This window comes from Ictalurus furcatus, chromosome 8 (genome assembly GCF_023375685.1).
Source record: "Ictalurus furcatus strain D&B chromosome 8, Billie_1.0, whole genome shotgun sequence".
NCBI classification, from domain to species: Eukaryota; Metazoa; Chordata; class Actinopteri; order Siluriformes; family Ictaluridae; genus Ictalurus; species Ictalurus furcatus.
Window position 1 is genome coordinate 1,701,078 of NC_071262.1, and position 12,401 is coordinate 1,713,478.

At 41.3% G+C, this 12,401-nt stretch overlaps 1 protein-coding gene across 1 annotated transcript; it reads left to right on the forward strand.

Annotated features, from left to right (window-relative positions):
• The first annotated feature begins 8,439 nt into the window (after positions 1–8,439).
• smtnl1 (smoothelin-like 1) lies at positions 8,440–11,409 on the forward strand. Its single transcript, XM_053630254.1, has 5 exons — positions 8,440–8,603; positions 9,146–9,771; positions 9,928–10,042; positions 10,553–10,704; positions 10,863–11,409. Exons 1-5 carry the CDS (start codon positions 8,556–8,558, stop codon positions 11,212–11,214), a joined length of 1,293 nt encoding a protein of 430 aa, XP_053486229.1. The 5' UTR covers positions 8,440–8,555; the 3' UTR covers positions 11,215–11,409.
• The last annotated feature ends 992 nt before the right edge of the window (positions 11,410–12,401 follow it).

Consider the following 12,401-nt stretch of genomic DNA (forward strand, 5'->3'; position numbering starts at 1 on the left):
AGCTTTCTAAAACAAGGCACTAACGGCTGATGTATCATTGTAATGAAAGGAAATGTTTTCTAATAAATATCTGGCTTAGAAGGACACCCAGTTAATCATCTGAGTCAGTCATAAAACACTTTTTTTTTTTAAATAAAGAGAACCGTCACAAACTTTTGGAGTCCTTCCCTCACTATCCTCTCTTTATGAAAATCTGATAAACATTAACATTACTATTATAAAATGCTAAGTCCTTCGATAAGTGTTAAATAAACGCCTCGTTACAGAAAATAAACCTCATTTAGACCTTTCGTCTTCGTTAGATAACGACGCTTTTGTTTTTAAATCCGTAGATTATGTGTGAGCGTGTGAGCCATGCAAGTCCCTTTGAACGAGTTACTACAGAAATGATAACGCATTCGAATTAGCACATTAATACAAACTTGGGATTTGAGTGAATGTTTATTTATAATTATAATTTTATTTATTTATTTATTTTTTAAACATCAGAGTCCAAAAGTCTGGGACCATACTGAAAAATCAGGGATCTAATTATTTATTTATTTATTTATTTATTTATTTACATTTTCCATCCATCTTCTATACCGTTTATACTATACTGTTTCTAGGTCCCTCTTTAAATATATGCAAATTTGTGAGCACGTGTTCGGATGACACTCGGGTGGATTCGACGAACACCGTGTTTTACAATTCTGAAATTCATGTCAATTATTTCTAACTCGGGTTACTGCTGATAATGTACTTGAATTGAACGATCAGATTATTCCATTTTCTAAATGAAATTTTAAAAAAAAAATTAAAAAATTGAAATTGAAAAACCATTTGCGGGTAAAAATGGATTGTTTTGATTACTTATAATGATTCGTGTTTACTTACCTTATTCTGTGTTACACTTACTTAAATCCACAAAGTTTGGACTAAAATGAAAGGAGTCCATTAAAATGAAGTCCATTCCGAAATGCTCTTTTTAAAAATAAAAATTCAGATGAAAGCCATGTTAAGAATGAAACAGCTCACTCCTCGTCTCGCCGGCGCCCGGTCCGTCCAGGTGGGACAAGGGGGGGTATAATAATAAATAATTTGGAGCCTTTGAAAATGAAATTGGCCTTCGTGAACGAACAAGTCTCTTATATTAAATGAGTTTTTTAATTTCACAGTCATTACACTCAGCCCTGGCGACTTCACTGCTCTAGGCGAGCTCTGTCCCCCGGACTGCGCTTTCTTCGGCACTCCGAGGACCTCTGGACTTGGTGGAGGCGTTGCCACAATTTTTAGTAATAAATTCAAATGCAGGATCCGGAACATTGACACGTTCTCGAGCTTTAAGGTCCCGTTGTTTGTGCTCTGGTGTACAGGTCCCTAAATTTCACAAGGACTTTTGTCGATCAGTTTTCTCAGTTCGTGTCTGATTTAGTGTCTCGCTGTGATCGCTTGCTGATTCTTGGGGGATTTAACATTCATCTCTGTTGTCCAGCTAAACCATTGGTAAAAGATTTTTTTTTACGTCTTCTTGAATCCCTGAATCTTGTCATAATTTAGGTCATACACTTGTCCTGTGGTTTTCCTGTAACTAATCTTGAGGTTGTCGATTCTGGTATTTCTCCTCCTTATTCAGCTTTGTATGAATGTCTTTGTTTCTGTCCTTCATCTTCTATCTCTCGGCCTAAGAACATTTCTCGTGTCATCCACGCCTCTACTGCTAGTCTGTTCTCAGATCATTATCGGGATCTTTTCATCGATGCTTGTAATAACGATATGGATACTGTGCTGAGCTGGGTGAAGTTTGTAATAATACTTGCTCTCTTACCTTAGACACTGTCGCTCACTCAAGCCCAGGAGAGTTCAAAAGAAAGCTAGTCTTCAGCCGTGACTTAATGATTGCACCCGAGTGCAGGAAAACGGAGCTTAAGGGGAAGAAAGATAAACTGCATGTCTCTTATGATTAATAAATGATCAGAGGTCAGTGAAAGAGGTGAAATCATATTCTCTCTCCAAATGAATAGCTGTCAATGCAAATCGGCCTAATGTATTGTTTAGTATTATTGATTCTGAGCTAAATCCTTCTCGGGCTGTTGGACCTGACCCCTCTCCCACGCCCTGTGGTGAATTTCTTCATTTTTTCTCCGACAAAACTGAAGCGATCGATTCTTCTGTTACGTCTCCAGGATTTGATCCTCTAGTGGACTCACCTCCGCGCAGGTATTTCACTAACTTTCCACCAGTCTTCTCAGCCCAGCTTTCTGACTTACTCTCACAGATGAAGTGTTCACGCTGTATGATGGATGTTCTTCCTGCACGTCTTTTGTGAGAGGTTTTTGAAACTGTCAGTCCAACTGTAACGGCCATTATTAATAGCTCTTTAGCTATCGGAGTTGTACCAGCCAGCCTCAAACACGCAATTCTGCAGCCTTTGCTTACAAATCCTTATCTTGATCCAGCTTTACGCAACAACTGTAGACCTAATTCCAAATCGCCTGTTATCTCGAAGTTACTGGAAAAAGCCGTTTATGCACACTTATATTCTCATTTGAACTTTTTCAAATATTTTAGACAAGTTCCAGTCAGGTTTGAGATCTTTCCACAGCGCTGAATCGGCCCGCTAAAGGTTACTAATGATATTTTAATGTCACTCGACTCTGGCACTTGTGCTGCGTTGGTCTTATTGGCTTATCTTAGCGTTGCCTTTGATACTATCGACCATAGTATTATTTTAAGTCGCTGTGGTTGGTATCAAGGGTTTGCACTGGCTTTGCAGTGGTTTGCATCTTATCTGAAAGATAGGAGTTTCGCAGTAAACATAGGGAATTTCTCTTCTTTGTTGTCCCCCTTATCGTGGGGTGTTCCTCAGGGCTCCGTACTGGGTCCTCAGTTGTTTTCCCTTTATATACGTCCCCTGGGTTCTATTTTTCAGAAATATGATGTTTCCTTTCAATTCTTTGTTGATGATACCCGATTATATTTTCCAGATTGAACAATTGATGTAGGCATAATTAATTATTTTGTTTTCATTTTTGTCTGAAAATTCCAGGAAGGGAATACGTAAAGGCCCAGCATTGGCTGTGCTTGGATTTCAACTCAAGACCTTCCAATCAGTAATCCAATATCTTAACCACAGAGCTATCTCAGAGGCACACTGTGTTAAGATGTTGGACTAATTGGAAGGTCATGAGTTCAAATCCCAAGATTGCCAAGCTACTCCTGCTGGGCCATTGAGCAAGTCCATTAACCCTCAAATGCTCAGTTGTATAAATGAGAGTATAAATGTAATTAAGTTGCTCTGAATAAAGGCATCTGCCAAATGGCATAAATGTAAATGAACCCAGCAATCCTGCCAAAGATATAGATTGATCCTACTAAAGCGAGATGGGGTGTCAGGACGGGGCTTCTAGAGGTTCAGTTACTATTGGCGAGTTCAAAACACTTATGCCACTTTCACTCCTTCCAGATCAGTGAGCTCATTTACTGTTTCTATTGGACGGGAAAAGAAGACTGATCTTTTTTGCTTATATACAGTATGAATGCTAAAACAAAGCGCTGGCATTCCTGTGCAAAACTTCGTTCATTCAAGGGCTGGCAGATCTGAACTTTAATAGGAAAATGATCTGAACATTTAGTACCCTTCCAGAGTAGCACAAGACTAGGTTCCTCATAAACTCACAGGTTCTGATGATGCAACCGTGCCAGGAATAGGATCAGATCTTTGAACTTTCACACTACTCATCACAAGACATTTGAGAGATTTCCTCTTAAGCATGACCAACTGCATCAAATGATTCAGTTGCAAACACACGGAGGGGAACACAAGCACGCAAACACACACATATCAGTGCATATCAGCGAAACCTCAGACATTTCACCTGACTTTTTCATGCACAAATATCCTTAAGCATGTATACTGTTCGAAAGAACACCAGCGATACTGTTATTCGAATCGTTTATCTATATATTGAATCTACTAAACGATGCTGTAATGCACTCCTGTAAGGGTTGCCAGCAGCCCAGTTTTGACTAGTCTGCAATTTTACATCTTATTTTGTCACCCCTCTTCGGAAATCATGAGATTTGACTTTGTTCCTCAAAACAAGATTTGACTTTGTTCCTCTACTAATAAGAGGAAACAGAAGAAACCATAACTTTAAAGAAAACATAACAGAGATCACTTACTTTTTTTTCCAGCGCTTTCTCTAAATTAATGTCATATTGTTGCTTGTTTCAGGCTGAGGTGCTGTTGCACTCAAGGGCATTCTCCATGCTATCTGGATTTCAGCAGACTCTTTGGGCTGCTTTACTTTTATGTGGTTAAACAAGTTTGTCATGTTTCCCTGATGTGCCAATCTTCGTTCTGCATATTTTTGGGAAAGCTGTTATTTATACCTTGGCCCTGTGACTCTGAAAGGTGTAATGAAGATCTAACTATTTATAAAAGCTGCTTAAAACCTGAGTTTTCGAACGTTCTGACGGGTATGTGTGGCGGTTGTGGATCAGGTGGTAGAGCGGGTTGTCCACTAATCATAGGGTTGGTGGTTCGATTCCCAGCCCACGTGACTCCAAATGCCAAATTGTCTTGTCCTTGGGTAAGACACTGAACCCCGAGTTGCTCCCGATGGCAAGCTAGTGCCTTGCAGGTGTGTGTATGAATGGGTGAATTAGAACCAGTGTAAACTATATAAGTGCAGACCATTGTATTATATTCGTGTCTAGGTAAAATGTCACAGCATCAGTGATGTCTTTCCAGTGCTTACTTGTTTTCTCATAAGCAGTACTTTTTTAAAATGCATCTGTAATTGTTAGCTCCAGCCCTGTGGACTAGCGAATAAAAGTTCCCAAAACAGCCCAGGTGCAAGACTCACAATTGGCAGTATGGGTTTAGTATCGCTGTACTCACGGGCGCGCTGAAATACAGGAGACATTTTAATCATTTATGATCTAAAATCATCATATCGCCTGCCCATAACACTAGCTACCCCTGTGAATCACTTCATTTAACAGGGAATGCCAGGACTGGATGATGCTGACCAACCTGGGCTAGAAGTTCTGTTTCCTAGCTGAGATCGCCTCACCGATCCTCACGCCAGACCTCATACTGTGGTCCTCCTCTTTGCTCCTCATGTCCATCACAGAGCTTACTGGAAAGTTGCCCTGGGAAGACACCATGGACAAGGCTTATGAGCTTAAGCGGCTTAAGTATGCAGGGCTTGCGGCAGACGCTAAACAACGTAGTTGGAGAGCCAAGATCTGCCCAGCCAACATAGGCTGTAGAAGATGCATAGCCATGCCAATATACTAAAAAAGTGTTGGGAGTACAAGTCTAGGTTCCTCAGCAAGCCATCAAGCCCTCTCTGAAGCCAAAGAGGAAGCGCCCCTCCTGGGCCCCAGCCATCAAAGGGAGTACACATGGGAACCATCTAGAGATGCAGTGCTGAACCATCTGAAGATGCAGTGGGCTCATCAGCACAACATTCAGGAAGGATGGTGCCCTCTTGATAAACCTGAAGATGCCACCATCATTCCACCAGAAGCTTTGAGGCAGCAATTTCCCAGGGAAATACGAGGAGTTTGTGTGGTCGGCGCTAACTGTTGTTCTTCTACACCGTACGTAGTGCAATACACATTCCACAGGAAGTGATGTACTAAGGATGAAGGGGATGAAGCAGCAAGTTGTAAAGTTAAAACATGAAACACACCGCAGTGCTGTTTCTCACACATGAATACAGAGCAGGGAATGTCTTGCTGTGCTTTTGAACACGCTGTCGCTTTCATGTCAGCGAACCTAGGGTTATTCACGCCACAGACAATGCTCTCACTGTTTATTAGTCCAGTCAGTATTTGTAAAGATATTCTCAGCCCGTGTTTATGCATATTAGTGCATAACAACTGGACTATTTTAAGCGTAATTGTCTATTGTGTGCGTTTTATTGTGGCGTTGCGTGTCTAGCATTAACATTTCCCTTCAGTCGAACTAAGGGGCTTAAACCTGTTCCAGCATGACAGTGCCCCTGTGCACAAAGGGAGCTCCAGGAAGACATGATTTGCCAAGTTTGGTGTAGAAGCCCTGCACACAGCCCTAAACTCAACACTACTGACCACCTTTAGGATGAACAGGAACGACTGCGCCTCAGGCCTCCTTATTTTTCCCTCAAATGTTTATGATTGTTTTTAATATGCTGTAATTTCATATCCAGGTTGGAAAACGTTCTGAAATGATTTTCATTTTTCATCACAAAAACCTGCCATTTTAAAGGGCCGGTTTTTATTTATTTCCCTAAATGGGAAGGGGAGTGTTTATAAATGTTTATAAATGTTATTGTATGTATGACTGTGTTCTTCCGATGCCAAAAACCAATTAATATAATATTTTTTATAAATTATAAAATAAATAAATATATATAATAAATATTTATCTTGGTTCGTGTAAATAAATAAACAGCGTGAATCTGGCGCCCTCTAGAGTTTGCTGTTGTTTCTACATCATCAGTCACATTAGAGTCCAGTGCAGCGGTTTGAGAGGAACACATCATTTTGGATGTTACACTAGAACTCATACCGACTTGCCAAGTGTTTCATTCGAGAACCCAAATATTTACAATACTATTTAACTATTTAGTACAGTATTTATTTTATTTAAAAAAATATATATATATATCATTCAGCCAATAATTCTGGTGTTCACTATATTTTATCCACATGTTACCTATACACTGATAAACTGCAAACACTTTATGATATTAATTGGTAGCAGTGTTGTATAGAAATGGGGGGGGGGACCCCTTCATGTCTTAGTAAAATAAGAAAATGGAAAGGACGTGTGAAGAAAGAAAAAGGAAATGTTTCCCTGTTAAAAAATTCAAACTCCATTTCCCAAAATCCTCAGCCAAACAGAACTACAAATCTGCTCACATGATCCTCTACGTCATTCTAGTGCCCCTGACGTCTAATCAGAGCCACCTGTTCCCCATCAGCACTCTCCCCATAAATAACCAGCTCTCCAGTGGAAACCTGGCTGCTGGAGTTATGCTAGTTTGTTCTTAAGGAGGTTTTATTTGTGCACATGGCGTTCTGGTACCGACCCGGTCTGTTTACTGAGATTTGCTTAGTCTAGTTAGTTATTTTTCCTGTTCAAGTGGGTTTATGTTGGGGTTCCTTTTTTATTTGTCTGCTTCTTTCAATGAGACCCTGCACTTGGATCCGCACTCTGTCCATGTTCGACGTCCTCTGCTTAACACACATTCTTTGAATAAAATTTATACCATAGCGCTGTTGCAATGCCAGTTGCATGGCAAAATTGCAGGTTTATTTTAATGCACTAGTGCAAAAACATTATTGCTTCACTAATAGCTATTCACTTATATGGTGGATGATGAATTTTATGGGTTTTAGACCCGTTAACATTTCTTTGTCTAACTAATTGACGGTCTCACATCATGAGCTATTGTGTTCTTGTCATCTCAACACTACTGCTGTATTATATTTATTGATCCCTATCTGTATAGGGCGGCTGTGGCTCAGGTGCTTGTCCGCTAATCGTAGGGTTGGTGGTTCGATTCCCAGCCCACATGACTCCACATGCCTTGGGCAAGACACTGAACCCCAAGTTGCTCCCGATGGCAAGCAGGTGCCTTGCATGGCAGCTCTGCTACCATTGGTGTATGAGTGTGTGTGTGAAGGAGAAGATAGGGAAAGTGAAGATGGACACATACATGCATGAAAGTTCTGACATTTTAGCCACCAGGGTCAAGAAAGAGGGTCGGAGAGATAGCAGGAGCTAAAGAAGACTGATAATATGGAGTTACGCAGAAGAAAGAGAGAGAGAGAGAGAGAGATGGGTTTATTTTTAACCCCATCTGCTTTGTGTTGAAGGAGAAGATGCGCCATTAGAGGACAAAACCAGACATAAATAGACATCTGTGGTTCCAGAAGGCTGACATTAACACCATGAAGTGCACAAGCATTTGAAGTTTACGAAAGGCTTGCAAGCATGGACCAACACTGAGCATACACAGTTCACAGATACACTGATAGACACCCACACGCAGGAGTTTGGAAGCCTCTGCCTAAGCAATTTGGCAAAACTGAGAGCCAAGTTTGTAGAAAGCTTTTCCAAGAAAGGTGTCTGACATGACATCAGTTATTGATTCGGGTGTCGATGGCTTCTATTCATATGGATCTTTAACATATGCGGTCAATAAATATGTCATTACATGTAATCCTTGGCAGACAGACAGGAATGTTTTGGCATGCAGAGTGATGGAGAGATTCCCGTGTGTGTGTGTGTGTGTGTGTGTGTGTGTGTGTGTGTGTGCATGCTGTATAATGTTGTCTTGGTTTCCAGCAATAGCAGCTGTTCGGGGGTTTGGCTGAGCCACTATTACCACCACTACACTGCCTATTTCTGTAGCATGTGTTGTTATAAAGGTCAGAGAAGGTGGGAGGTAGAGGGCGAGAGATAGAGGCAGTTTGAGGACTGCAAAGGCGGAAGACAGAAGAAAAAAAACAAAGCCAGAGAGAGAGAGAGAGAGAGAGAGCGCTTGTTCTGATCTTGTAATAATTTTGAAGAAATGGACAGTTCTGCACTGGCCAGTGAGATGGAGGAAGAGAAGAGCACGGTGAGAGTATTTCCTTTATTTGATGTTTTGATGTTCTTATGCGATTTATTTTTCGTCTTTCCTTCAGTTTCTTGTCTTCCGTTTAGTCAGAGATTAACAGTAACACGCAAGCCTATCTTACAGCTGGAGCAAGAGTTCAAGAGGGTTAGACAGTAACGTCTCCCAGTAATGTCTTCCCATCTGAAGGACTGTTCAGGGATCTCCTCCTTGTTCGTGTGTTCCAGGAGGATTATGTCTTGAGCACATACTCAAGGAATCTACAGCATTTCTGTACTTTACTAACTATTTAATATGCAGGACCATGCATGCTTACACACACCTGCTTATCAAGAGGAATGTCTGTGGTTTATTTATGACCGGTCATGACCTTATGTGACACCTGGAACCGTTCCTCAAGGAACAGCGGTCAATAAAAATGGCTAAAACCTGTATAATATGTAGAATCCTGTGAAACACTTCTAATGTAAGCTATTCTTAAAAGGTTGGTATATTTTCTGCTGACAAATATATAAACCACTGTGGGGGGTTTTTTTCCTTCACAGGATGCCACAGGAGAACCCCATGAGGAAGACAGACATGGTGGACAGGACACAGAGCCTTCGAGTGGAGCCAGTGACGCCGCAGGAAGGACTAACGAGGAGCACGGAGAAGAAGAGCCAAATCCACAAGCCACCAAACGAGAAAGTGACGCTGAGGGTGAGGGTGAGGGTGAGAGGAACGGAAACACGGATGGAGAGAAAGAGATTGAAACACAAGAAGAAAAGAAAGAGAGTGATGAAAAGGGAAAAGGGATCAACACAAACGAAACAGGAAACGACGAAGAACTCAAGGAGAATAAAGAGAGTGCTGGTGAGCAGGGAAAAGGGAGCAGCGCAGCTGAAATTAAACCTGATGAAAAGTGTGTAAAAGAAGAGAAAACAGAAGAGAAAGAGAAGATCGCTGAGTCTGAAACCCTGGCTCCAAAGGCAGCGGAGATGGAAATAAAGGCCAAAGGTGAAGCGAAGGCTGAGGTAAAGAAAGCAAGCACCAGAGATAAACAAGAGAAGTCTAAAGGAAAGAGCACACCTTCTTCCTCTGTTCCAAGACCTTCCATGCAGATGTCTTCTCGTCAGAGGAGCGCCAGGCCATCAGCCAGAAGAGAAGCCATGGCAAAGTTCCAACAAGAACCGTGAGTCACCACCACCACCATCATCATCTTCATCATCATCTGAAATTAGTGTTAGAAATACTGTAACACGTGTCTGTCTGTACCTTGTTTGTTTTCGTGTGTACCGTGTCTGTATTTATCGAACTGATAAATACAGGCTGTTTTGGTTTGTTGTAGGACTCCAGGGGTTCGCAACTTTAAGGTTCAGAAGACATCCGTAGGCGTGTCTGTTGGGACGTCAATCAAACAGAAAATCCTCCACTGGTGTAGCAGCAAAACACGGGGCTACGAGGTCGGAACATGGCCATGCTTAGGATGAAGATAACTTGTTTTGTTCTCATAGTAATTTTGAATTAATGGACAACAGCCAATGAGATTGGTCCCTTTAACTAGTGTGATAGGCATGCTATTTAACTGATACATTACTAGCTAGCTAGATCATCTGGTTTATCATCTAACTTTGAGCAAGTCAAATGTTATACATTTTAGTCATCGACTTTACATTTATAAACATATCTGTCTTCTACTTCTTGATATTTTAAAAAGGAAATTACCCCGTTCCAAAGTTTTCCTTAGGCCTGCCGTTATTATTATTGAAGGGAAAGACATCAAGGGCACGCTAAACAAATATCAGAATCGAATTCTTTTTAACTAATGTCTGTTGACCTTTACGCCCAAATGAGATCTGCTGTACTTGAAGTGTTTTATTATTCCACTCTATTTAGCTCCTTAGAAAGTCATGTGTACACTGATTAAGAGGTTCGAACTCTTTATACAGTTCTGGGTTATTGTGTGTCTCCAGGGTGTTTCCATAGAGAACTTTTCCTCGTCCTGGGGTGACGGCCTGGCCTTCTGTGCACTTCTTCACCGCTTCTTCCCCTCCGCATTTGACTTCTCGTCCCTCAAAGCCAGCGAGCGAGAGAAGAACTTCACCCTGGCCTTCAGCACGGCAGAGTACGTTTGTTTAAATGGGAAATCCCATAGAGAACGTATATGACACATACTACATTCCAGTACAACACTTCCATCCACTTGCCATGACTTAGAAACATCAACATCCTAGCATTAAGAGTGCCAGGAACAGCATTTCAATTCATCTCGTATTTTCTCAGATCACTAGCTGGCTGCTGCCCTCTCCTGGATGTATCAGATATGGTGCTAATGGGGAACAAACCAGACCCTTTCAGTGTATTCACCTACGTTCAGTCCCTCTGCCAGCACCTCTCCAAAATTGAGCAAGAGAGGAGGGAGCAAAAGAAGGCAGAGGAAAGCAAGAATCAGGGTGAGGCTGGAAACAAGGTCGAACGAGGAGAGGAAGCAGAGGACGCGGACGAACAGAAGACAGGAGAAGAACAAGAGAACGCTGCTGAGGAAGAAGAAAGAGAAGGAGAGGGGACTGCAGATGAAGAGACAGGTGGCACTGAAGAAGAAAGCAGCGTGCAGGTGGAGACGGATCAAATCTAGCAGCCCAGGTTTAAATAATATTAAATAAAACATTTTAGAAACACACTCCACCTATAAGATATTTCTCACAGTATGAATCATTTTCTGGTGAATATGTTTTGCAAAGATTGTTGACTGTGTTATTCTGGCATTTAATGATATATCTATTTTTTTTATATATATATATATGCAAATAAAAACTCATATTCTAATACATTTTGGGTGTGGCCTCTGCTTGGTTGGAATAAAAACCTGCACTCACACCGGCCCTTTCCGGATAAAACTGGACACCCCTGCAAAGCAGAGACACCACCCACATATTTGTCAAGAACAAAAATGGTAAGTCATATTTCAAGGACACTAATGACACGAATACTAAGATCACTGAGGACGAGGATGAAAAGAACAACAATGCTGAAACCAGATTTATGCTTCATTTATGCTGATGAAACATGTAGGCCTGTCTGCCATCTCACTTTATTTTCGAGCCAAAGGTAAACGGAGTCAACCTTTAGCACTCATAGAGTAAATAAAGGACATGGTGGAACATGAAGCCTGTGGAATAACAACTGTGTGGATAGATTAGACGTAAAGATCTGTGAAAGAACTGCAGTCGCACTAAATATATCGGTTACAGTGACAGGGTGTGACTCGCTCTCTCATTCAGACGCTCCTTCTCTCTCTTGCACACACACACACACACACACACACACAAATCTCTAAAATGATAGAGTTGACCACATGATTGATATCAATCTCATATCTGTCTGTCTGTGTATAATGACAGCAGGAATATGAAGTACATAACGAGTCTATGTCTATTTTAAATATATATATATGTGTGTGTGTGTGTGTGTTAGAGAGAGAGAGAGAGAAATAGAGAGAGAGGCCTAAGTAAGAGATCAGATCTCTTCAAGCTTTTTAACCTCTGTGAATGCGAGAACGTTTAACGTGTCAAATTCCTCCTTGTCTCTAGCCACACGCGTTCCTCCACATGTTCCTGTCATTTGAGGCTAAATATATTTAGGGGTCTTATCTCTTTTTTTCGTTTCTCTTCGTCTCTCTGTATCGTATTTCTATGAGTCATGGATAGCAGGAGTGTGTGGCTGAGCTTTACGACACAGCTCTATCTCTGCTGTTAAACACTCCTGTGGGCTCAAGGAAGAGACTTCAGCTGTGTAAGTAGCAGTAAAGAAGAAAAGAAAACA